Here is a 25,378-nt window from a genome sequence, read left to right on the forward strand (position 1 = left end):
CTTACAAAATACGTTTTTGTTTTTTTTTGAACGGATGAAAATATTTTAAAATGTTATTTATATTTGAAGTGACTACATACTGTTTTATTGTCCAAAGATATCTCTAGAAGTGTTTGCGTGGAGGACTTCGGTCTTCCACACAAGTGGGATTCAAAGCACGGTCATACTGGGCTAGGCATCCTGCCTTTGAGACTCCGCTAAGACCCTGCCCACATTTTTTCCTGCTGCACAAATGACATCACGGCTTTAAACATTCCCGATGCTTCCCTCCTATCATCACTACTCAAGAAGTAAACCAGCCGTTAAGGTTGAGCTATGACTCTGTAGCCTGTGGAACTCTATACGTCGTATCTGGTTCATAGACTTTACCGACCCGTGTGAGATCTTTTTATTCAAGTGTGCACGCTTAGAATCGGGAGCCGCTGGATCTTGGGAAAGCGGTTATCTGGCTTCATTGCGAAGAGGGGTGGCTGAAAAAAGGACCAAGCTAAATCGGGCGTGGTGGCAGAAAATAGTTGTATTTTTGTTTGGAGAACTTTAAGTACAATCCAAGATGTCTCTGTCGGTACCGCAGAACGGAATCAAGTCTGACAATGAACCCGTCATCGAGCTCTTTGTCAAGGTAAGACAACAATAGTCAAATAAAATCGTTGAAATAAGTTCTATATTTTTTTCGCTTGGGATTCAATAAACAGTCTCGTTTTTTTTAAATATTCCGTCATTGAAATACATACAAAGGAGAATACGGCCATTGTCTTGATTCCGTTATTTTTTCATTGTCCCTCCTTGGGATTCTTTCGCGCATCCACGTTTGATGAACAGTATTCCTCGCCATACTGGGTGGTTTCCTAGTCCTACCAGTAACCTCCTCGCCTTAATGTCCATGTGGTCCATGGCTGAAGTGTCAATAGGGCGGATACGGATCCCGCATCGTGGCAAAGATCGAGCTGGTCACTGAAGAAACTACTGAAAGGAAGCTTCCCGTAAAATTGTTACTGATAGCAGCAGTCATTTTATTTGGATGTATATGTTACGTTTTAGAGGATGGATTGGGAGTCCCGTGTCCCTCTATTGTCTCCCCGGTGGGAGTCTTGATCGTGTAAGGTACAATGGGAACGTCTTCCACTGCAGCACGAGTTTTGTTTATCTGTTGGGCTCCTTTAATGTCATTCTGCCGTTTACGTCTAAGGTGTATTTTGACAAATTGAAGACTTTGACAAATGGAAGTTTGTACATTTCTATTGATGTAATTCATTGACATTCATTTGTCAGTTATTGCCACTACTACATTTGTTGTTTTTGAAACACAATCAAAGCTGGATTATTTTTCTTTGTTCATTAGTGTCTTAACTCAATTAAAGCCATCACTGAAATTTGGCCATTCAACTCCAACTCTATTGGCAGTGATGCGAATAATGAGGGGGAGGAACCAGAAGAATGGTTATTTTTCTTTCTTTATCTTGGTGCTTTTGCTAGGCGGGAAAACGAAAGAGAGAGCGGGGAGGGGGTTGGTCCCCAACAAATGCCCACTGAGGAGGAGGAGGAGGAGGAGGGTGTGTGTGTTCATCACATTCTTAACAGAACATTAAAGATGATTGGGAGGTAGAGAAACATGGGATCCTGCTAGTGGGGAAGCTGGGAGGATTTGACTGCAGCTGTTACGTCTAGTCAGTCTGTAGTGGCGAAGAGCTAGCCAGTGCTAACTCTTACTGCCCACAGGATTACATCATCCCTAGGCCTGATAGGTCAAACACTTTAATAGGTCCCTGGTCAAACATGAGGCCAGAGCTGTTCCCTGAGCTCCTCCCCCCTGGATAGGTAGATAGATAAATAGATAGATAGATAGAGAATTTATTGTCCCCATGGGGACATTTTTCACAGTGAATAGACAGATACGCACAACAAAAACAACATAAAAACAACCACTGAGGCAAGACAAGACCCCAAAAATCATATTTCCCACATAGTACAAGGACACATCTAAGGTTGTTAGCTTTTTAAACCAACAATCAAAACGTTATTTTTAGACGTTTGATTAAAAAGCTGATGGATTGTAGAATGAATGACTGCTTTGTCCTATTTTTGGAGAGGTCTGGGTATCGAAACCTGCTACCTGAGGGTTTGTGAAGTCCTGGGCTGGGCCCGGCCAGAACCCCATATTGTTACACAGAAGTTTGTCCTGTTACGTGGTGGGCCATGGCCCTTTCTTTTCCCCTCCTGCCTGTATAATTCTCTTTGTCTCTCCTCCCTACCCCATGTCCTTTTAGGTGTGTAATGGTTGTGTAGGGACATGGCCATATCCATTATTGATGTCCCCTTATTGCGTGCCATTGTTGCAACTGTGCCATGGTAAACACTGCTATGGTAGAGAGATAGCGAGGCTGCAGGTTGCCATAGGCACACTGCTGTAACCCCGGGCACTGGAAAAGGCTGATAGCGAGCTCTGTGTGCATGTCTGGTTTGTAAGGAGAATGCTTGGTGTGTTGTATAGGGGCCTGAGGCCTTCTAAAGTTTTATGAGCTACCTTCTCTCTGTGTCGACAGGACTACAGCACTGTAAATCCATCACACTTCGCTGACTGTGCTACATTGTTGTGCTATTGCGTGGTTATTGTCAGGTATGTTTCCAAGGATTGTTTATTGTACCTGCTGCCTTGTTGCTAGGGAAGTGTATTTTTTATTGTCCTCAAGTGTGGGAGGGCAAACCTCTTGGACAGCTTCTTGATTGCCCCAACGTTAGGTCAAGATGCAGCTGAGATGTGCTTGGTATTTAGTTTGAAACTAAACTCTTGCACCTCTCCCACTTTGTTCCCCTGAAGTAAAAAAAAGTGTCACGCCATCTGTCGACTTTGCAACATGTACAACGTTGCTGTGGAGACGTTGTGTATCTTTGTTCGCAGGGAACTGACATTACCGGTACTCTTCATTCTGGCATAAAAAAGGAAATGGACTTCGTAGGTCTTACTTTGTTTGAAAGTTTGACACAAAATACCGTTGAACTAGGATATAATTATATATGATTTCATTCTCTCTTCACTCGGCTATGCTGCATGGGCCCCTCCCTTTGAAGTAACCAAAGTAAAGGCCATGGGTCGACCCCTGTGCTTCATCTGTATCCTCTGATTCCCTTCCTTGAATAACATGTACATGATGTTTCTGGAAGAGTTTGATCTCGATACAATGTATGATTGTAAATATGTGCATACACTATTAGGTTCAAAAGCATGTGGTTCATAAGAGCCTTCCATATTTCCTAAGCCCTAACATGGTACCCTTTATCCAATCATGTCCATTTCAATTATTGTCAGTGCAAATCTCCTCCTGAATACTTCAGGCACTCCCATAGCCCCATCTGCCCCACCTAGCATGTGACTCACTTTATCACTCATGTGGGAGGTAGATGGGCGTTGAGAAAAACGACAGCTGTGTATCTCCAGCCTTGCACCTCTTGGCTGTGAGGGTACCAAGGTCATTAGTGAAGGCGTACTCTGCCACGCCCCCTACCTACGGCCAAACAGTTGAGATTATGGCCTGTAAACTAGGATAGGGATGTGTTTGTTTGTGTGTGTGTGTGTGTGCGCGTGTCCCACAAATTAACACAATGGTAGCCATGGCTACAGTGACAAACCGAAACACTGTTAATGTGTTGGAATACAAACATCCACAAGTTATGACCCTTGGTAATATGGATTTACAACTTCCCCCTGTTTGGCATTGGGTCACACCTTTATTAAGGTTGACTCCAGGCAATTCCTAGGAAATAGCCATTATAATGATGGCTAGTCTCTCTGAAATAGAATTTGCCTATAGTTTGCAATCATACATTTATTTTGTTGGTTAATTAGAACACATTTTCTCCTTTGGGCAGTATTTGGAGCCACAGAGAGCAGTCTGTTAACTTTTAATTATTTATTAAATAATAGAATCGATAGAGCAGCTTACTACTGTATGTTCAAGCACTGCTGGAGTCAGCATTATCAGTTCGAAGACAAAGATTAATGGTTGGTTTTTTGCTGGAGAATCCCGTGTCCCATGTTATGTGGTTAAGTGTGAGCTGGTGTTGTGCGCTATGGACTCGCTGTCAATGCACTTCCAACTGCTTCATTAAAGGAAACTGTTAGACCAGTACTGGTCCTGTAGCAATGAAGCAAAGCAAGCCACGCCTGATGATAACTTAGGCCTGAGCCTTTATGGAAGGGAATTCCAAATCTTGTTCTGACTCCAGCTTCCCTCGGAACCCCACAATGAAGGTGTCAGTACACCATTGATCACCATTTTAGGTAAGGCCCTGTTTAATGTTTATGAGCAGGAAGCGTTTGTCCTACAAGGAACGTCGATAAGGGTTGTTTCCTATGAGCTCAACGACAGGAAAAGGGGCGAGCGGTACAACAACATTGGAAGGACTTTGCCTCGAAATTCCGGTGGGGAGAAAGCACGACTAGGGGAGGAAGTAACTCCTTCAAATTGTAGATAATATAAGGGTCAAGAACGCAAAGAAAAGTAACCAAATAGTGGTAGAGAAAACGAGGCGTGGGCCGTTACATCATCTTCACCATGAGTGACCCCTCTCCGGCACTGGGGGAATCTACCCTGCTGGTCCTGTGTAACTCAATCAGTCCCGACACAGGCCACTCTGCTCTAGTTTCACAGGCTCTAGTCCTCCATGCAGCATCGTAGTAGTAGATTTACCAAACATGGAGGATTGGATAACAGCAAGCTACATGACCCAACCTCCACCACTCCTGTCAACGTGTGCCCGGCTGAAAAGTGAAGTGACCCAAATGTCTGACTATAGATCCTCTCTGGCTTTTTGTCAAAATGGCAGCATGTGCAAAGCATGTGCAAAGCCAACGTCCTATAGTTTGAAGAAGGACTCTCAAATTCAGCGTACTTGGGACGGAAGCCATGACCCAGTCCAATTTGATATTATTGGTTTGTTCTTTTCATGAATTGTGGTGTGTTGTTCATAAACTTATCCCAAGTGCTTTGCATGATGTTTGGCTTTTATGGTGTGTAGATAACACCTATTTGCATCCATCAGGCTTGTCCTATAGACCTAGACTTTGTCTGGCTGTAGGCTATCTGTTTGGAATCAACATTGTGGTTTGAGTCATCATGGAAATCATCTTCTGCTTATGTATGTCAGAAGTAGATATCCATGTATGTGTGCGTGAATGTTTATAGGCCAACTTAAAGCTCGCTTATATCTCCAGAAATGATCTTTGTAAAAAATGTATAAAGGAATGTTTATTGTTAAATGGTTAGAAAGGGGAATTGTGCGAAGAACGGGGACGATATATGGACGTTTGTTTGTTTGTTTGTTTGTTTGTTTGTTTGTATTTGTGTTGTGCTTGTCAATGGGTCTCTTACTGCTGAAAGCAGTTCAGATTCAGCTCTGATGCACAACTGCATGGCACGCAATGTTTGCCTGGGAACCATTAAACCAACAGACGCCTCCTACTCTCTCTCCGACTAGGCTATCTGTCTGTATGTTGTGACCACACTAGATCATTATCACTCTAACCAGTTTTATCATGGTCTGTTGGTAAAAGTCCACGCATCTAATAATAATCAGCAGATTGGCATTTATAACATAATTTGATGATTTGAACATGATTGTCTGGTAATCCTCCCCGGCTCAGGGTACCTTGTCAAAACAAACCACACAGTAGCCTTGTGTTTGACTGGAAGATGTGAGCTTTCCACTGGGTGACGTCAGCCCGAGTCAGAGCCACACTCAGGACCCAAAACCTTTTTCCATGAGCACGCCGTGTCCGAGTCCTCTACACACACCTCCCCTCTATGATCTCAGGCCGGGGACCCACCCAGCCCCAGCGTCCCCCCACCCTATGTCCAATACAGTAGCGCAAATTGTTCTGCGTCTGGCCTTTCCCTCACAGGATTGGTATTTATAGGCCACATCATCCAGCCCAGACGCACCCAGCCCTGGACAGGTTGGGTTGGGGGACCTGTCCTCTTCAACCCGCCCGTATAGTTCACATGTACACCAAGATGTCCGACGAGTGTGGAGAAGAGGTGTTTTGCTGACGTTTTTCGACAGCCAGCCCCTCCCAGGGGACATTCCTTGCGCTGTGTTGGAGAACCACAGGAAGAAAAACGGCTGCGCTTGTGAGCCAGTCAGTTCCTTATTCGGTCAAAGTGTGGTCTGAACAAGCCACCCAATTTAGATGATGAAGGCAGCGGGGAGGGGAAGGCCAGGCCTGTCGCGTTGCTAAATTTAGGCTATGACGGGAGACTGGGAGGAGGACTGCGGCCAGCTAAAACAATATCCATTATCTTATGAAGGCGTGATGCTCTGAAAGTGTACTGTGCCCATTTGGGAGGGTTATAAATTAAGGGTGGCTTTAAAGGACCACTTTTTTCACATGCCAGGGCATAATAGGTTTTGAAACTTGGGGAGGCAAGAACTTGTTTGTCCTTTAAACTCCTGCTACTGCATGGTAATATAATCATCAAATTTAGACCCAGAAGGGGGGGGGGGGGGGGGTGTGTGTGTGTGTGTGTGTGTGTGTGTGTGTGTGTGTGTGTGTGTGTGTGTGTGTGTGTGTTCGCCCCACAGGCATCTGTGTCCTTCTCCCAAATGAAACAGTTGGTAGTTGGTCAGCAGTGGTCATCTGTTGCTCTCTGCATGTGTGTGTGTGCTCCTCACTGCGTTGCTATGGCCGCTTCACATTGGGGTGCAATGGGGCAGATCAGCAAGCTCTGACTCAGTGTTTGACACTTGCGCAATAAGGAAACACTCTGACCACACGTCTGCTGACACCGACAAACTCTGTCACGTTGTAAGGTTTGAGATTTGGCCAGTAATGAGTAATTTATCAGTTCTGTTAAAAATTTACAACTTTTCGAAGTAGAAACTATTTTTCTTTTGGGTAAGGCTCTCAAACAGCCTTACAAGGAGCGGTCTCAGAGTATTGCCTAACCTCATTTGTGGTTTTTATTAGGGGGGGGGGGGGGTTCACCTTGGCTTTGGTCACCCAAATTTGGGGAGCGCTTGGCAGAACGGAATGAAAGCAGTCTGTTGTCGTTTGCTTTTCGAAGAAACCAGAAAGAACCAGAAGTTCTTTCTCAATCCAGTGTAGTAATGCCCCCCCTGGTAAGAACATTTTAGATTAAACGACGGCAGTAGGCAAAACATCCTTCTGTTGAAAGGAGAAATGTATCATAAACATTTAAAACATTTTCATGATCTTATTTACTATATCGTATAGGATTCTTATTTCCTATGCCTAGACCATACCTCTTTTTTTTTTTTTGGATTTCGTTGCTATTTTGATATTAGACCTCAGTCCTTATTCACACAAGCTGTGTGTGTCCCTGTCTCCGGCACAGACACCGGGACACAGTCTCTAGTAACGGCTGTCTAGTGCACTTAAAGGCAGCGGAAATGCAGTTCCTCGAAGCAGGTCTCCCAAGCCTCCTGAACTAAACAATGCATCCCCCACACTCCTTCTCTCCTCAAGTAGTGGGACATTGCTGGCATAGTTTAACCCTCTATCTGCCCCAGCACTTACCTCTTCACCAACCACCCCCCCCCCTCCCAAGTACCCCTCTGTCTGCACTAGTGAGGGGCCCAAGTTGGGTGGGAAGAGTAGCATGGGGGGGGGAGGGGGAGGATGCACGTGTAGCATGACGACTCAGGAACTCAATTCCAGATGCTGCTCTTTTGCCGTTTGCATCTTTGCATCTGTTGTCGTGCACAGTGTGTTTACTCTCAACCTCTATATCAAACGTGAGAATAAAAGTATCCACTTTTTTTTCCTAATGGCCTCTTGCGCTAAGAATACTTTCTGCATTGCTACATTCTTTCTCTCTCGCTCTCACACTCGCTCTCTCTGCGTAGCTGCTGCAGATCTTGCTTCTGCTCCGTCTCGAGGCCAGGGCTGCGGCAACGGTCTCAGCTGCAGACTCCAAGAGACGAAGACGAAGAAAAACCTTTATGGCACGACCACTGTTGCTAATGCATTATTTATCTTTAGGTTTTCTTTTCCCTAAGAGTTTTCTACTTTGTTAATGCATAATAATTAAAAAATATTTATTAAAAAAAATATATATATATATTTTCTAATATATATATATTATTTTTTTTATACATTGGTAGTCAAGGCGGGGCCCTATTGTTGTTGAGGCGGCCGCCTTACCCATACAGTGCTGGGGGAAACACTGAGGCCAGCCCGGTAACGGAGCACACAGAAGGAGGAGGAAGACGGAGGGACTGAGCTGAACAGGGATTGTCTCTTTCAGCTGCCACGGCATTCTTTAGAGAAGCCCCTAATGACCCTCCTTTCATTTACAAATGGGAATGTGTTTTATCTTCACTCTCCCGTTCTCTTTCTTCTTCCTCTCTGGGAGGGGTGGCTTCAAACGGCTTCTACCTGTACATGGAGCTAGACCACTCCAAGCTGCACTCAATGTCATACATATCATTGCCATGGCTGTTGCCATGGTAATGATATGCATGGTAAATCTCCACCCTCAAATAACATGAATGGATTTCATTACAGGTGTACTGTTTATGGGAGGGCAGGGGGGTAGGCTGAGTAGTAGCTCATTGATATCTTTTACTACATTTACATGAACATCTAGGGCATTTGGCAGATGCCTTTATCCAAAGTGAAATTAGTACATTTGTCAGTAAAAAGAGAAAAATATATTGCTGTCGGTACAGTCAGGATGTTCATAGAACAAGTGCCAAGCACTAACAATTGCTAGGTTAACCCATTCCCTGTCCACAACAAAGATAGCTAGAATAAGATGCTACATAATGCCAAGTACTATTTTTAAGTGCAAGGACGTACACCATTCAAACTTGTGCGTATTTTTATATCCTCTAGTCTACTGCTATCGGCTTATACTAGCTTTGTGGACGGAAGACACAGGCCACAAAACCCCTCAATGATGACACAAGCCAAAGCTCATTGATAAGAAGAATTGAATCACGCAGGCTGAAAATGGGGCCACTCACCTGGAAAACAAAGCTATCTGATCTAATCCAAGGCCCCGTTTCTGTGGCTCACACATTGAACTGAGAGGGAATAGGGAGCTGGAGAGCAGCGATCTAGTACAATGGGAGCCAGCCGGTCGGACAAGAGCCGTGTCACACTGAGAACAGAGGCTGCATGTCTGTCTGCGGCAGCCGGCGGGCTTCTGGAACACACCGTTGAAGATAGAGAAGAAGGATATTGAAGCTCTGTGTGTCTCATTGTGTGATTTAGACATATCTATATAGTTCACTCAACCATTTCCTAAATTGAATATCGGTTGCATCAAATTAATCGAAGATTTGAAAGTTGTCCGTTAGTAAGGGACACAGTTTCAGTTAATCAGTATCAGTGATTTGCGTGTGCATCTCACCTCGTTGATGTGCGGCCTTGGATAATCGTTTGCGTATCCCCTCTGCAGGGGGGACAGAAGATGAGAGAACTGCTAAAAGAGTGGTTAAACCTTTCCCAAAGAGGCCTTGCCACAGTTATAGACTATATGGAGAGAACACATTCCTTTCATTCACAAACAACTCCTTGTGGAAGGATGAATGCCAGGCATTCTTCAGCAGGCTGCTCTGCCATTGGCACTGTCCGGCGCCAGCTATATAACCTCTGACACTCAAGGGTATCAACCGCGGCCCTCCGAGAAGACTTCTAGACACTGTTGTTTTTCAAGAGGCTGATCCTTGGTGAGCCAAAGCCCGTAACTCTGCCCTTAATGAGCCCAGAGCTAGCTGGCACGGCTTAAGTACCCTGACTGTAAAATAAATGAGATGCCCTGATGAGAAATAATAACTGAAACCAGCGGCAAAAAGAGACGTTATTTCAGCCCTGAGCACCGAGCTCTGTTAACCAACTTAAGTATCTTTTGATGTGAAATCCAAACCGTATTCTTCCTTCTGCCCTCTTTACCGCACATGCGTACACAGGCACGTGTGCGAACGACCCTCGCTCTGCAAAGATGAGTAATTGCAGCTATAGAGTAACACAACTGTGTGGTAGGAAACAGGGCAATGGATGAAAGCTGTCTGAGAGCTGGAGAGTTGAGAAAGCCAAATGTCCAAGTCGTCGGCCATCCCTTACGTCCTCGTTGTTCTCTAAAGGCAACTATTACTTCAATAGGCAATGAGCTCCAGAATGGGTTAGGAGTGTTGCTTCAATACAGCCATCTCCCCAGTCTTCTCCACATTGACTTTTATTGGTCAAGGATCAGATGGCTAATGTGGAAGCAGCCCGCTCCTTAATCACTTCACAGGGTTTCACTTTCACCCGACACATTAGTGGTTCAGATTCATGGGGAGGAAGTGTGCAAAACCAAGCATTCAAAGAGGAGGAGGTGGAGGAGAGGGGGCGTGTGTCAGCACCCTTCTTTCCCTGTGTGTGTGTGTGTGTGTGTGTGTGTGTGTGTGTGTGTGTGTGTGTGTGTGTGTGTGTGTGTGTGTGTGTGTGTGTGTGTGTGTGTGTGTGTGTGTGTGTGTGTGTGTGTGTGACAAAAAGCGAGGGGGAAAGATAAAAAACCCTTCTCTGAAATGGTTCCCTTCTTTGGTTGGACTGCAGAATAAACACAAATCCAGGTCGTTATGGTTGTGCAACAGATTGGCCCCCTCCCAACGGCGGGACCTTGTTGCACGTAGGCGTCAGACGGGCCCTGATAGAGATCGGCGCCCCTCCCTCCATCGTTCACTTCCGATCCCTTTGCAGAGGGCCGGTGTCTCGCCGTGTGTTTCTGCTTCTGATCACCCTCGGCTCTCATTTACCCCCTGATGAAAGAGAGGTTACATCCTGTTTGGACTTCAATCAGTTACAGAGGATCTATTGCACCTGTCCGGCATTATATATGTTGTATCTAATCACTCTTTTTTCTGCCTTGTCCGCCTGTCGGTCTCGACCTCTCTCTGTCTGTCTGGACCTCTCTCTGTCCGCCTCTCTCTACCTCTCTCTACCTCTCTCTCCTCCCAGGCGGGCAGTGATGGGGAAAGCATCGGGAACTGCCCCTTCTCCCAGAGGCTCTTCATGATCCTGTGGCTGAAGGGAGTGGTCTTCAACGTCACCACAGTGGACCTAAAGAGGTGACCCCCAACCACGACTTCCTCCTTCTCTGAACCTTCCCCCCCTCCTCCTCCTCCTCCTCCTCCTCCTCCTCCTCCTCCTCCTCCTCCTCCTCCTCCTCCTCCCCCTCCCCCTCCTCCTCCTCCTCCCCCTCCCCCTCCTCCTCCTCCTCACCCGGCTGCGAGACAACTCTTTAAACCCCCAACAAACATCTGCAGCCGGTTATTAAAAGCTTTTATGCTTCATTCATTCTTCCCTCGTCATCGCGCCCTCATCCTATTCCTCCTCTCCCTCCTCGTCCAAATGTTGTTGTTGTTGTTACCTCCCAGAACTTTCCGGGGCGTTCCGGCTCGAAAACGATTCCTTCACGAATCGCAGAGTGCTTTGATCGGCCCCGTCTCTCGTGCTCCACTGGCTTGCTGGCTGGCTGGCTGGCCGGCTGCTGCTGCCGCCCGCCTGCTTATTTGGTTTTCCCATGACCCTCTTCCAAGCCCGAGGGGAAACAAGGGCAGAAAAAAGGAAACATTCTCTGGGGAGTCTTATTGAGGTTGTGCTCTTTGCGCTCACTTCCTGCCCAGGACTTTAGGTGGTTAACATGCAGTTTCTCCCCGAATCCAAAAACAAGAATCATCTGCAATTATGAAAACATATATTTATTCCTCCTTTCCCAGGGTCGTCAGGGCTTGCTTTTTGAAGGCGGTGAGTCATCTGGATAGACATGCGTTGCTTTTGTTTTTTGTTCCGCACCCACGGCCAAGGCTGGCAAGGGGCTGGATATTTTCAGACGCGGTCAGGTGCTGTCTCTGGCTGCCACGGGGCTCTCACTCCCATCATGTGCGTTCGTCACCGTGGCTGTGTGAGGCATGTCGGGGGATATGAGAGAGACTCAGGGCATGGCTCACTCTCCATTCCAGACATGCCCTCCTCCCTGTCCCACCCTGATAGCCACCATAGAGCCACAGTGGCAGTGTTCAGATTACTACATTTAGTCACACAAACCCACCCTGTACATGCCAAAGTCTGCTGCCTTCTAAAGTGCAAGCAGTTGGGTTTCGGTACAGGTTGAACCCTTTTTAAAGCATACAATAAAACCCCTGTGGTGTCAGAGCGTCGTGTGCTCATTAACCAGGATAGTATAGTGGCTAGGCGTTTGTCCCGACTGATAGGCACAGAAGATATTGGATTCGGTTTCTCATGCATCCTTGAGCAACCTGCCTGACCCTGCTCCTTCATGACATGGATGTGGTTTCACCGTAACTCGCTGCGGATGTGATGGGTCCGCGTATTGCTGTGGCTCCCTCCGCAGCTCTGCGAGTTGTGGCGGTTGTTGCACAAAAAACACACAGCCTGCGAAAGGTCTGGCAAAAGGCAGCGGAGGATGTCCGCCCACTTAGCAGTGTCTGTTTACCCCCTGGCTGCTCAAACAGGCCTTTGTTCGGGCTGCTGGGAGAGCGCTGGCTGGACGCTTTCTCTAAAGCTTTCACAGGCTTGCGTTTTGTCGAGGATCTCCAGATCTGCGATCACTATAAGCAAAGTAAAGTGTGCTGTATTCAGGTCTTCGTAAGCCCTAGAATGAACAGTGCATTTTTATAATTCGATTTTTATTTTCACAAAGTCACATGCCACACTCACTGCTTATAATTTAATCGGCCGATTTTAATTTAATTACAGAACATATTTAAATACAGAACATCCGTTGATGTTTTTTTTTAAATCAGCCCATTGGTTGTGATTTAGAAGCTGTTGATCTCAGATTCCCGGTGACCGTATCCAGCTCACTGCAGTACCGGGCGCCGCCCACTCCCTCCAGTCGTACAATGAGGAACCTCCCTTCATGTCCGACCCTGAGCTCTGGGGTCAGCGGAGCGCGGGGGAGGGGCCTGCGAGTGCTGTGAGCGAGCAGAGAGCAACGTTGAGCTGGCTTCAGACGTCGATGGGACTCCACAGCAGGAGCCCGACTTAGGTCACATATGAAAGATGGCGGCCTGAGCCAAGAGCGCCACTTCCTGCGCGTGTGCCAACATTTCCTGTTTGGTGTTAAATTCAGCCCATGAAATTCCTTGCTTTATTATAGAAGTCCATTGCTTATTTTGTAGTAGCGCACAGTGAATAGATTTCATCCTCATGTATGGAGGGACTTGATACAAGGGTTTGGTTGGCGCTGCCTGATAAAGGACAGGGTCCTGCACAGAGCCTTGCTTTGCTTCTCTCTCTCAAGGTCAAACCCTGCCGTGGAAAGTGTTGACGAGAAGAATGGTGGAGGGATAATGTGTCATGGGTCTTTTATATATTTTGCCTGTGTGGTGTCACTTAACACATGCTCATTTGTGTGTGTGTGTGTGTGTGTGTGTGTGTGTGTGTGTGTGTGTGTGTGTGTGTGTGTGTGTGTGTGTGTGTCTGTGTGCTCACACTTATGTGTTATCATATCTGGTCCGCTGGAGACATCTGGAAGAAAATGTGCCAGCTAGCGGTGCACAAGGGAGACGGGAAGGCAGACACACACACCGATAGCAGCAGGGACTCCGGGAACAGGGCTGTGGCGGTGCTGCACCAGAGGAGTCTGGGGCAACAGTGTTAATTCCACCCTGTGAGTCCCCAGGGACCATGATTCACCCCGGGGGAAAAAAACAAGGAAAAGAAGCCCTTTAACGAGAAACCACCAAGCAATACCCATATAATCAGGTTTCACATGAGTCAAACACAATGTTTAGTCTTTCCCATCAACTCTTAGGCTGAGTCAGAAAACCACCCAATACGTACCTTCAGTTTATACATTCACAAGTAAAAACATCCAGTCTTTATCTGAGCTTTCTAAAGGCTCTGTTATGTCTCCTGCAGGAAGCCGGCAGACCTCCAGAATCTGGCCCCAGGCACGCACCCGCCCTTCATCACCTTCAACGGCGAGGTCAAGACGGACGTCAACAAGATTGAGGAGTTCCTGGAAGACGTCCTCAGCCCACCCAAGTGAGTTCTGGATATCCTGAGAGGAGAGCAACAGCCGGCCTGCTTCCCAACAGCAGAGTCACACAGCCCTCCTGGCTGAAGAGAGGATTACTGGACATGCCCTGAATGTAGTGAGCTCACTGTGAAACATGGAAAACAAATGGAGAGAAAATAAGGGGATATGGTTTGCACAACTGTTTGCAGAAGGAGTTGTGACTAGAAGACGAGTGAAGAGATATTGAGGCTATTCAAACCTTTTAATATATATTTTTATTTCCTCCTTTAGCTGAAGTGTGACTGTAGTGAGATTATATCCCCAGTAGCCGTCTTTATTTACACACTGTGTAGGTTGATCACCATGTTTATCACGTTTCACGTAGCACTCTATTTCCCATGATGTGCTGTGGGTGGTTTCTAGTAGTAACAGCGCCGTCGTAAAACACTACCTGTACAGGGATGGCCTAGGCAGAGCCGACGTGAAAGCTCATAGTGTTCCCATAGTTAACTTATTGCACTTCTGCTCATTTTCATCCGTTGATGCAGTTGCCTATATTGCCTGTAGCAGTATTCGGTTTTCTGTATTAGCTATAGCATTATGGAGTCAGCTATACTGCCCATAGCAGTATGCAGTTGTCTTGTGTATATTGCCTTAGTATGCGTTTATCTATTACCTATATCATTATGGGGTTATCGATACTGCCTATAGCAGGGAGCTTCTGTGGCACAATGATCCCACACATCACCACATGATCGTGCAGTGTCCGGGCCAGATCTCTTAACGTGTGTGTGTGTGTGTGTGTGTGTGTGTGTGTGTGTGTGTGTGTGTGTGTGTGTGTGTGTGTGTGTGTGTGTGTGTGTGTGTGTGTGTGTGTGTGTGTGTGTGTGTGTGTGTGTGTGTGTGTGCAGGTTCACTAAGCTCAGCCCGAGGCACCCTGAGTCGAACACAGCTGGGATGGACATCTTCGCCAAGTTTTCAGCCTTCATTAAGAACTCCAAACCAGACGGCAACGAGGGTGGGTAACACGGCCCTTATGCTCTCTCTCTCTCGCTCGCTCTCTCTCTCTCTCTCTCTCTCTCTCTCTCTCTCTCTCTCTCTCTCTCTCTCTCACAGCGGTGAGTTGGCTCGGTGCGAGGATAATACCGAGAAGACTTCCAATTGTGTCAGAACGGTGTCCAGAGTTTCTTCCGGTCGCCAGGCAACGGCGTTAGCCCCACGGCGATTGGCGGCTTGAGACAGAAGAGGGCCTGACACGGGGAACAGAGGGCTTTTGTTCTGTCGTGCCGCCTCCCTCTGCTCTCCAGTCCCATTCCTGACACACTACTGTCACCCCCATCTCTCTCTCTCTCTCTCTCTCTCTCTCTCTCTCTCTCTCTCTCTCTCTCTCTCTCTCTCTCTATCTGTCTCTGTCTCTGTCTCTGTCTCTCTGTCTCCTCGCCTCACCTGCCAGAGCTCTCTAGAAAACAGCTGAGCCATACTGTACAAACCCGTGCACTCTTTTTTCATTCTTCATTGTTTTAATCTTAATTCGATCCTATACATTTTTACTACATTGGATCTCAGACGTAAAACATACGTGTAACAGGAGAAGCAGTCATCCTGTTTAATGATTGTTTGGTATTCAGGAAAATTTGGGGAAAATCTTTAGGAAAATTATTGTGAAATTTCAATGTTACAGCTCTGATTAGACATGGTATCGATTACATTCCCCAAAGAGGTCCAACATTCTGTAAATTGTACCTTTGTGACTCCACCTTGGGAAATAGAGTCATCGTGCCAGTTCGCCTCTCTGTACAAACAGTAGAAATAGTTGGCAAAGGTTATGAGGTTGAATGTCATGTTTTTATCAGTCAAAGGTTTATATTGTCCTGCAGCACAAAAAGAAATGAAAGAAACAGCAAACGTTTAGATTTTTCAAATATTTCATAACAATGTAAGTTTTGGGTTTGTATTAATCTACATTAATGATTTACATGTTACTAAACTATGCTGAACCTGCGCATTGAAGTGATATGTCGCCCCCATGTGGTGATGCTACAGCTTGGGTTGAGACGAGAGGCTCCGGTGAAAGAGTTACAACGCAACAGCGAACTATTTCACAAAAGCTGCAGGGTTTGCTTTGTCCCAACAAATAGTCAGCCGATGGTTTACTCAAGATGCCACCATAATTTAACTAGGGTATTTATTATTGTTGGTCTCTGAGGAATGACTTCAATATTTGTTGTAACAAACAATTTTCGGGTTCCCACTGTACCCTGCCACGAAGCCTTTTACAATAACATGTTGTGTCATCATTGAGCTTATAATATACTTGCTTCATTTGCAGTTCTGGAGCGTGGTCTTCTGAAGACCCTGCAGAAGCTGGATGAGTACCTGCGCTCACCGCTACCCGACGAGATCGACCATAACAGCATCGAGGACGTCAAGGACTCCAGCCGCATGTTCCTGGACGGAGACGAGATGACGCTAGCGGACTGCAACCTGCTCCCCAAGTTGCACATAGTCAAGGTGAGGACCACAGTCAAGGTGATGGCGGAGATTGTGGTGGGTGCTGCCCTCTGGTGGGCAGTGTTGGTGATGCAAAACAAAATAAAAACTGGTCGGCCAACACCATCACAAAAAGTAATTGAGAAAATACATTGAGCAATTGATGCTGCATTTTAATTACTTGAATACAGGTCCGTCGGCAATTCAGATGCCCATCCCAAATTGGCTTATAAGGCACTCCATCAAAATCATATCCATTAAATTATGACAAATAATTAAATAAAAATAAATCGTATCAAAATACACAGAGGAACCGTGGCTTTGGAAACGATCCCCCGTCCATCGTGTGACACGGCGTGTTCACGGGCTCTGACCTCATCTCCGCTGCCTCTCCTCCCCTCCAGGTGGTGGCCAAAAAGTACCGGGGCTTCGACATCCCCAAGCAGATGACGTCCATCTGGAAGTACCTGAACAACGCCTACGCCCGCGAGGAGTTCACCAACACCTGCCCCAGCGACAACGAGATCGAGATCGCCTACGGAGACGTAGCCAAGAGGCTGGTCAAATAAACCCCCAACCCCACTCCTACAGCCCCCCCCCCCCCCCCCCCCCACTTCTCTCGACCCCCCCCCCCTTCTTCCCTCAGTCCAGCGCTGGGACAATGTCTGCTCATCCTCGAGAAAGAAAACACAAAAACTATGGATTCCTGTACTTCTCTCCTCCATTTTAGGGCCAAACACTTGATCAGCATGAACCCTGACATTTCTCCCTCTCTCACTTTCTATCTCTTTCTCACTCTCGCTCTCTCCGGTGTTGGTGAGGTACTTTCGGTTGAAAAGTAAATTCAGCAAATTATGACCTTCCATTTTTGCAGGCATAAACTGCTTATTTTCTGTTAACTGTTGTAATGTTTTTGTCTGATTTACTGTCGCGCACTAGTGCCTATCAGTGTAGGGAAACCGGGCAGACTCACTCCACCGATAAGTGACCTTCAAGTTGACCTTCAAATCTCTGAGGTGGCAGAGCTATTTTCATTGTCGTTGTTTTGTTTTTGTCATTTATATTTGTTTAATACCAGTTGCCTCCATTTCGGCTGCTCCATAGACCAGATCACAGAAGCTGATTATATAACTTTATACATGTTTAGCTAGAGGTGGTGTAAACAGTGTTTAACGCTTCAGTGTTTTGTTGTTTTTGGCTTAAGTATTCAAAAGTTTTTGTTTATCAGAAGCTAACCCAAACCATTACGGTTAACATATCAAGTGAAAAATGCTTTATTTTAATGCTGAGTTGCTCAAATACATGTCTATCCAAAAATAACTAATCAGCAGGTGAAGTTACTGGCATCCATGCTCTGACTCCTATTCGCAATATGTGGCCAAAGCAAAACCAACTGTTTTAGCTATTTTAAGAAATGTAGCTTATAGACCCATTTGAAGACTGTACTGAAGGGAAAACTGTCTTATTTAAGAAACACTGAGGATAAATGCTCCATCTAGCAGCCAAAAACACCCCGCAGATGTATGTCCCGAAGCACAGTGGGGTTTAGGAAGTCTTCACTCTGGGTGCTCGGTTAGTAGCATTAGGTTAAATCCACATTAAATGGAAACCATACCAAAAAGAACAACTAAAAATGGCACATTATTCTGGTCTCACTGTGGATTGGATGACTCGTAAAAATGCAACTAGCGACTTCAACAAAACAAACCACATTCTCTCCCTGTCTCCATGTCATACGGAAGGAAGGAAGGACGCTGGTCTGTGGTCAGGCAGGAGGAAAAGTGACACTAAATATATTTATAAAGGAATGGATTAGAAGATACCAGTGAAGGAGAGGCATGTAGTACCCTGTATAATGTTCAGGATGTGTGCATCCTGTTCTGAGAAGGTTAACGGGAATGTTCGCTAAAGTTTAGGGCTAGGTTGATAAAATGAAATAAAAGTGGATGCTTCAAGCAAACAAATTCACCACCTTTCTGTCGGATATTTGTTAGAAAAAAAACCATTTGATAAAAGTAATTGTAAATATTATGTTTTGATTGCTAAGAGTTCAGTGTGTACATTTTATACATTCATCTGTTTGAACTTTTAGAAGCAGGGCTGAATTCAGCCCGGTTTGATTTTATTTCTAGGAATTGTATCTTGCCTTACTTTTTCTCTGCTTATTATTTTACAGAGGTCACTGCATTGCGAAATGAGTTTCACTGAGTACGAAAATAAGACTGCGTCATGGCTTTTCTTTTCATAACAATGATTGAATTGAAATAAAAACGTTATCGACACTCGCCCAGCTGTCTCGTGTGTTTGTAGTATTAAACCCATACATAACGAACCTTCCAGTCTGGTCGGCCACTCCTTTCAGCAGATGATAAACAGGGAACATCGTAGCATAACACTTTGTTTGTTTTGCAGTCTGCCCCTCCAGCGCCCACTGACCCAAGGAATGTCCCAAGTGGGTGCCCACCCACCATGACAGCTCCTCCTTCGCTCTCATGAAGACACCCTTTTTTCAGAGCTGTTTTTCAGCATCTCTGCCCAATCGATTCGGCAATCCTCCTTTCAGCCAGTATTTCACAAGAGACTGAAAGGTGTGGAGGGGCTGTGTTGGCTTTTGGCCGGTCTCCAGGTCATTATAGTGTCTCGTTTCAGGCGAGACATTCCCTTATCCAACAGTAGAAACGTGTCACTTTATGGCGAGGAAATGAACGTAGACGTGAGCGACCGTTCCTGCGCAGGCGCGGGTGTGTGGGCGTTGGAATCGTCTATGGTTGTAACGAACAGTGGCTCCCCTATTGAAGGAGTGTGAGAAGCTATCAAAGTCGAGACGACGTGTTGTCTGATGAGTTTACCCCTGCGTGGGTTCACAGCCAGGTTCACATGAACGCCAACCCAGGGGGAAGGTGGTGAACCACACCGGCTCAACGTCCGTATCATGTTTGCTATAGCAGGGCAAGAAGGAACATTAGAATTAAAAGTAAACTCACTTTGTCCGTTTTTTTTCCATTGTGCTTTGAAAAGGGCTTTTAAGTTTTTCTTTCCAACGAGTCCCAAATGCATGGCTACTATAGCCTACTCCTTTAATGCAAATGTATATAGCCTACTCCTTATTTCTTTTTATTTCGTAGGCCTATCATTTATAGTAAGACACCTAACATGAGCCGATCACAAACTCGTTCAGTCATGGCCCTTCCCTCCAATAGGTTATAGCTGATCACCAACACCTGCAAGGCCTTTCAACAGCAAACGGTAAAAGCAAGCCCTGCAAGAACCTACAAGCGCTGTTAGAGTTTATGGTAAGGATTTCATTGTAGGCCTACATATTTGAACCAAGTATAATCATCAAGGATATAAATATCATACTTATTTCTTTGTACAGATCTGGTTGCGCTGGATTTAACCTCATGGAATTTCTAGACATGTTCTTTTATGCGTTTGGTGCTGCTGGCTTTGGTTTGACTGTTTTATATCCATGGGAGCCATTGGAGGGAAGTTTAATTGGTTTTATATTGTTTCTGATGACTGTCTGAGTACTTTAACGTTTATTGTATTTAATCATCCCTCAATGTTACGATGTGTCTATATTCATAAACGGAACGCCTCACTTCCTGGTTCATAAATTAGTTTAGCTGGCAGTTCCAACATGAATTCGACTGCATTTGATTGTGCTGTGCATCACTCAATAAACATTTTTCTTTCAAAAACCGGTGCCAGATTCATGTGTTTCACCTTCTGTAAAGGACCCGAAAGGACCCTTTGCCTTTACAAAATATATTTTCATTCTTTCACTCTGGGGCAGGGTTGCCAGCAACCCGGTGAACGCCCTGAGGACAGGTGTGTCGCATCAACGATTAATCAGCCGGTGGGTGACCTCGTTACCAAATCAGCAAACCGGTTGTGCATGCTATCTCAAGCATTTCATGTGGAGAGGGACTCCTCTAAGCACGCATGCGATAATGTAGGGCTCACCTTGTAGACCTTGTTTGCCGGCCTTTCTTTGTTGACTTAGGCCACGTAAATACGTAGCAGGGTATTTATAGAAACGAATATTTCCCCCCCTCCGTTTTCAAAAATAACATTGTGCACACAACATCGTTTTCAAAAAAAGTTGTCGTTTACATCAAAACGGATAAATACGCCGTTGGGAGATTATAACTATGCCAAACCTATGGGCGGCAGTGTAGGGAGAAGGATAAAGCCATGCAAGCCAATCAGAATCCTCAGAATCAACAACAACGAATAACACGAGCGTCTTCCTGTAACAAACAAACTGTAAACATAAGGCGCGACGTTAAGCATTTCCTGGCGCATAATGTCACGTTTCAGAACCTAAAACCCCGTTTCTACCCGTTGACACGACAACACGTAACCGGCGTTTTCAGAAATCTCCACTTTGGCCGGAGTTTTTAGAAATGATCGTTTTCTGTGACAAGAACGGCGTTTTCGTGTAAATGAGAGGCCAAACCGTGTGAAAATATCTGAGTTTTCCCTTCGTGTAAACGGGGCCTTAATCTGTCTGATATAAATGGTGTCACAGAGAATCAAACATGCAGTTCTGAATTGACTCAAAGCTCAGAAGGCCCCCATATTTCTTTTTTGCCTGTATATTATTGAATTGTATCCCAATTTGTAGGCCTATGGTGTGCATTCTCCTATACTTGACACGTGTGCTTTAAGGACAGATCCAAACTTAATGTCCTGTACTGAACCCACTAGGCCTACCCCCCAAATGTTTCAAATGTTGATTTTCGTTGAGTCTTGTCTCCCTCATCTCAGCCGATTCAAGTAGGCTATAGTTTAATATTGTCAGACAGCCAGGAAACTGTATACCGTTGCTGTTTATACAATGCACCCACCCCTGTCATAACCTCAGTGACGGCCTTAAAATAAGATAGGCCTATAAATACTAAGTTATACTTTCACTGCATATTCGCTGCCAAGAGCGCAGTTGATCTCCCCGACTACCTCCTAACACAAAGCAGTGTTCAGGAATCAGGCTACACCTGGCCCGCTGGCAAGGGGCTGCCATCTTGAATACTCTGTAAGCCACCTCACACACAAACAATCACGGAAACACGCGTGTGTCCACGCCTGGGCATGGCGGGCGCACGGCGCGGGGTTGTTGTTCTTGGAAGGTGTGAGCGGTGACATTCCTCACTGACTACATTACTGTAACTCTCACAGCCCCCCCCCCTAATGCTTTCCATGCACTTTATCTGAGCCTTGCATCTAGAGCCGTGTTGGCCTTTATTCCAAAAATATGTTGGCATCCAATGCGTCCTTTTTAAATGTCTGCGATTTGTTATAGCGGGAGGGCCGTGGCTGTGATATGTCTGTCCTCCAACAAGGTGTGCCTCTTTGCCAGGCTCGTGAAACCCATACACCCTGTCCTAGGCCTCCTCTGTATGTCTCTCTTGGCTGGGGCAAGGGATTCTTGCCTGGTGCCATTTAAGTCCTCATAAATAGGCCGAGGTTCAGACTAATGCACCAGCATGAACGGCACAGTTTGCATGATGGGAAAACTCATAGAAGGATCGTTATTATCTGTTAATGCATTTAATTTAAAGGTGCTAATTCAACCTATCGCGGCATTTTCTATTCCATTGCCATAAACCGGCGAGTGAGTCAAATCGGCATAATTTCCTGTGTTGGTAAATACCTACGAACAACAGGCTTAATGTCTTCCTTCTGGATGTGTTTCAGTTCGGGCTCCTAACAGTATTGTTTATAATGATTTGGCACTGTGAGTTTTTCCATTTCGAGGGAATTCATAGACCTCGGGGCCGCCATGTGGCGTCAGCTGCTCCCCCCCACTCCAGGACCACCAGAATAGGCCGCTCCACTCCCTTCTGTGTGCTCCATGCCAAGCGCCTGCAGTTAACCAAGGGTGGCTTTGTGAGTTCCCATTGTTTACTTTAGCCTTTATGAATTGCGGCGCGGTGGCTTCTCCCCTCCAGGGCTCGGTGGCTAGTGCGGCACGGAGCACCCGGGAATGCCGTGGACCCCCCTACTGGGCTGCCCCAGGGATGTTGCTTCATCATCTTCCCTGGTTGCCCTTACAGTACCCATCTGGCCCGCTCTTTACCTTGCCAGGGCCAGAGTGAGAGGCCGGAAGTAATTCGTTTAAACGACCACTAGAGGGCACCCAAAAACAGCAAGCTGAAAAGTGCAAGACAAAACAGGAACTATTCTCCTGGGGAGTTTTTTTCTCAAGAAAATTGTCAGCAGAATTCACAGGAAGCACTACAAAGAAGAAAGAGAGGTCAAAATATTGTGTGTGTGTGTGTGTGTGTGTGTGTGTGTGTGTGTGTGTGTGTGTGTGTGTGTGTGTGTGTGTGTGTGTGTGTGTGTGTGTGTGTGTGTGTGTGTGTGTGTGTGTACTCGCCTAACTATCCAACAGTGGACTTCGGCGTCGTAACACCTTCACCAACAGGGGACCTCCGAGCCAAGAGGGGACATTTTTCAGGTCCCCTTTTGGTCATGCCTTAAATCAAAACTAAAAACATGCTTAAAATATTTTGACGCATTTTCACAACTTTTGCCAAGAGGGGACCTGAAAGTGTGTGAGTGTTTAGTCCATACTCTATAGCGCCTCTGCTGGCCAGAGCTTGATTTTCAACGACCAATCCATACACGTCGCTTCAAACACTCCTCTATTGTGTGAACGACCTGCAGTCGTTCACACGTCTGTCAGAGTGTAGAGGGCTGTTAAACAGACTACTTAGTAAAGTCTCTTGAAACAATCAAACAAAAAAGGCTCAGCTTTAAAAGTTCCACACTTTGTTTGTATGTAGTGACAGGGGTCCACTAATAATAATAATAATAATAATAATAATAATAATAATAATAATAATAATAATACATTTAATTTGGATGACACTGTTGGCTATTACAAAATGACACAAGTCCCTTCTTAGATAGCATGGAGCGACATTCACACTCCTTCTTTTATGAAAAGAGGTAATAACTATATATACTGTAAGGGAAAGATAGTAATCTCAACTAATGTAATAAAAATTTGTCAAACTTGATTTGTTAGTGTGTTTTTAGGAATAGAATTGTCAAACAAAAAACCTATCTATTCATTTGTATCAATAAAAATGATAAACAAATACAATATAAGGGTCTAGACCTTTGAAATGGTTCAATCCCCAAATTAGCCTTAATTTACCATTTTACAATGTACTCCAGTCCCCAATCTATTTTTAAAGAAATGCATTTGAATTGTTGATTTGCATCACAGAAAATGGTCCACACTTGTACTGTATGGAATGACAGGGGTCCACTGTTGGCTGATACATAATGACAGAAGTTCTCTCTTAGATAGCATAGAGTGACGTTCACACTCCATCATGGATGAGTAAAAAAATAAATAAGCAAAATGGATAGTTCTTAAGAGGTAATAACAATCTAAATAAAATATGATATATTTAAGCAATAGATCACGCCAGGCTGTGGCATGTGCTCATTATACCACTGTTAAGGGGCGTTGTCCGGCCCCGACGCGCAGCGGAGGGCCGGCGACCCCCTTCACAGTGGTATAATGAGCACATGCCACTGACTGAAGTGATCTATTGCTTTTATACAACGGTTACTATTATGGCGAAACGAAAGTCATAGACACACTACATTTAAAAAGAAACCAAGAAAGTCAAAATAGCCGTTTAATTAAATAATAAAAAAAAGTAGTCCCTCCTGGCTGCCGCTATGCATCGACGGTCGCTATGCAACACACTTTAGCGTCCCTCCGAGAGAAGGCTCCGATAGAGCGGTTCGCCGGCAAATTATCCTATGGAGCAGTTCACTCGCCGTGTGCCTAAGCTTTCGTTAGTCTCTCCATCGCCTTGCTCACTCCCGGAGTAACAACATTTACACGCTCTCCATCATCCAACATATGTTTTACTTTGTAACTGTTTCTACTTCCAGGCGCGGAGTGATATGCAAACTTTCACAAAATGATCGGGCGTCAAAGCAGTTATGTATACGCTCATTATACAACAGTTGGGAACCAATCAGATCGCTGGATTTAGGTCCCCCGTTGTATAAATATGTATATACATAGTGTTATTTTGCAATTAAAGTTGCCCCAACAATGTTGTCGTGAACACAAATATCTAAACTTAATAAGGTTTTATGTTATGCAAATCAACAGATAAAAAGCATTCCTTTAACCGTAGACTAAGCACCAAGCCAGCAGCAACAAGCCACAGTTGAGTCCTTTCTGGATCTCGCACTGGAAATTGGTGGAAACTTTGTGGTGCCCCTCTGTAGCGTATATTTCTACAATTTCTAAAAGCACACTGAACCACCATGTTGCCTAGTCGTTCAATTGCGCTTCTGTCCCACGCTTCTCTGTTTACGTTCTTCTGTCGTGATTCGGTTACAAAACTAACCGGCGCATAGTAAAATTCCGCTTCTGCTGAGCAAGTAGTCCCTCGATGATTCATGCGATGCAAGGTTAGTTTTATTTCTAACATTATTCTATCAACACAGACATTTAAATCTATAGTCTGGCGTTATAATTGATTTACCTCGGGTGAACTGTGGAGTGGGTAAGACTGTTTTTAATAGCAGGCTAGCATTGCCCGTTGCCGTGCGCTAGCCTAGCACGAGCGAACTCTGCAACTAGAAGGACTGAATGAAATGTGTTGAAAACTGTCTCCAATGATAAAGAATACCAATGCTCACTTGGGAATCGGGCCCTATGTCCAAAATTCCGAACCACCCCTTTAAGGGTGCACTCACACTAGGCCGTCTGGCCTTGGCCGTTGGCCGTTTTCACACCTAACCGTGCTCAACTGGCCCCGTTGTTCTCTGGCCTGCACTTACACTAGGCCAGGCCTATTCAACTAGCGGCCCGTGGGCCAAATGCTGCCCCTCTTACTTTTTTTCTGGCCCGC

At 45.5% G+C, this 25,378-nt stretch overlaps 1 protein-coding gene and 1 long non-coding RNA gene across 2 annotated transcripts; one reads left to right on the forward strand and one right to left on the reverse strand.

The window, feature by feature from the left end:
* The first annotated feature begins 229 nt into the window (after positions 1-229).
* clic4 (chloride intracellular channel 4) lies at positions 230-18,766 on the forward strand. The gene is made up of 6 exons (XM_030357263.1): positions 230-622; positions 10,964-11,073; positions 13,892-14,017; positions 14,903-15,009; positions 16,321-16,502; positions 16,886-18,766. Exons 1-6 carry the CDS (start codon positions 554-556, stop codon positions 17,048-17,050), a joined length of 759 nt encoding a protein of 252 aa, XP_030213123.1. The 5' UTR covers positions 230-553; the 3' UTR covers positions 17,051-18,766.
* LOC115544358 (uncharacterized) lies at positions 12,644-15,786 on the reverse strand. Its single transcript, XR_003976843.1, has 2 exons — positions 15,735-15,786; positions 12,644-14,136 (listed from the first exon to the last, which is right to left on the reverse strand). It is a non-coding gene; the product is annotated as an uncharacterized LOC115544358 (long non-coding RNA).
* Positions 18,767-25,378: the final 6,612 nt, after the last annotated feature.

The sequence above is a fragment of the Gadus morhua genome, chromosome 5, assembly GCF_902167405.1.
Source record: "Gadus morhua chromosome 5, gadMor3.0, whole genome shotgun sequence".
In the NCBI taxonomy this organism is placed as follows: Eukaryota; Metazoa; Chordata; class Actinopteri; order Gadiformes; family Gadidae; genus Gadus; species Gadus morhua.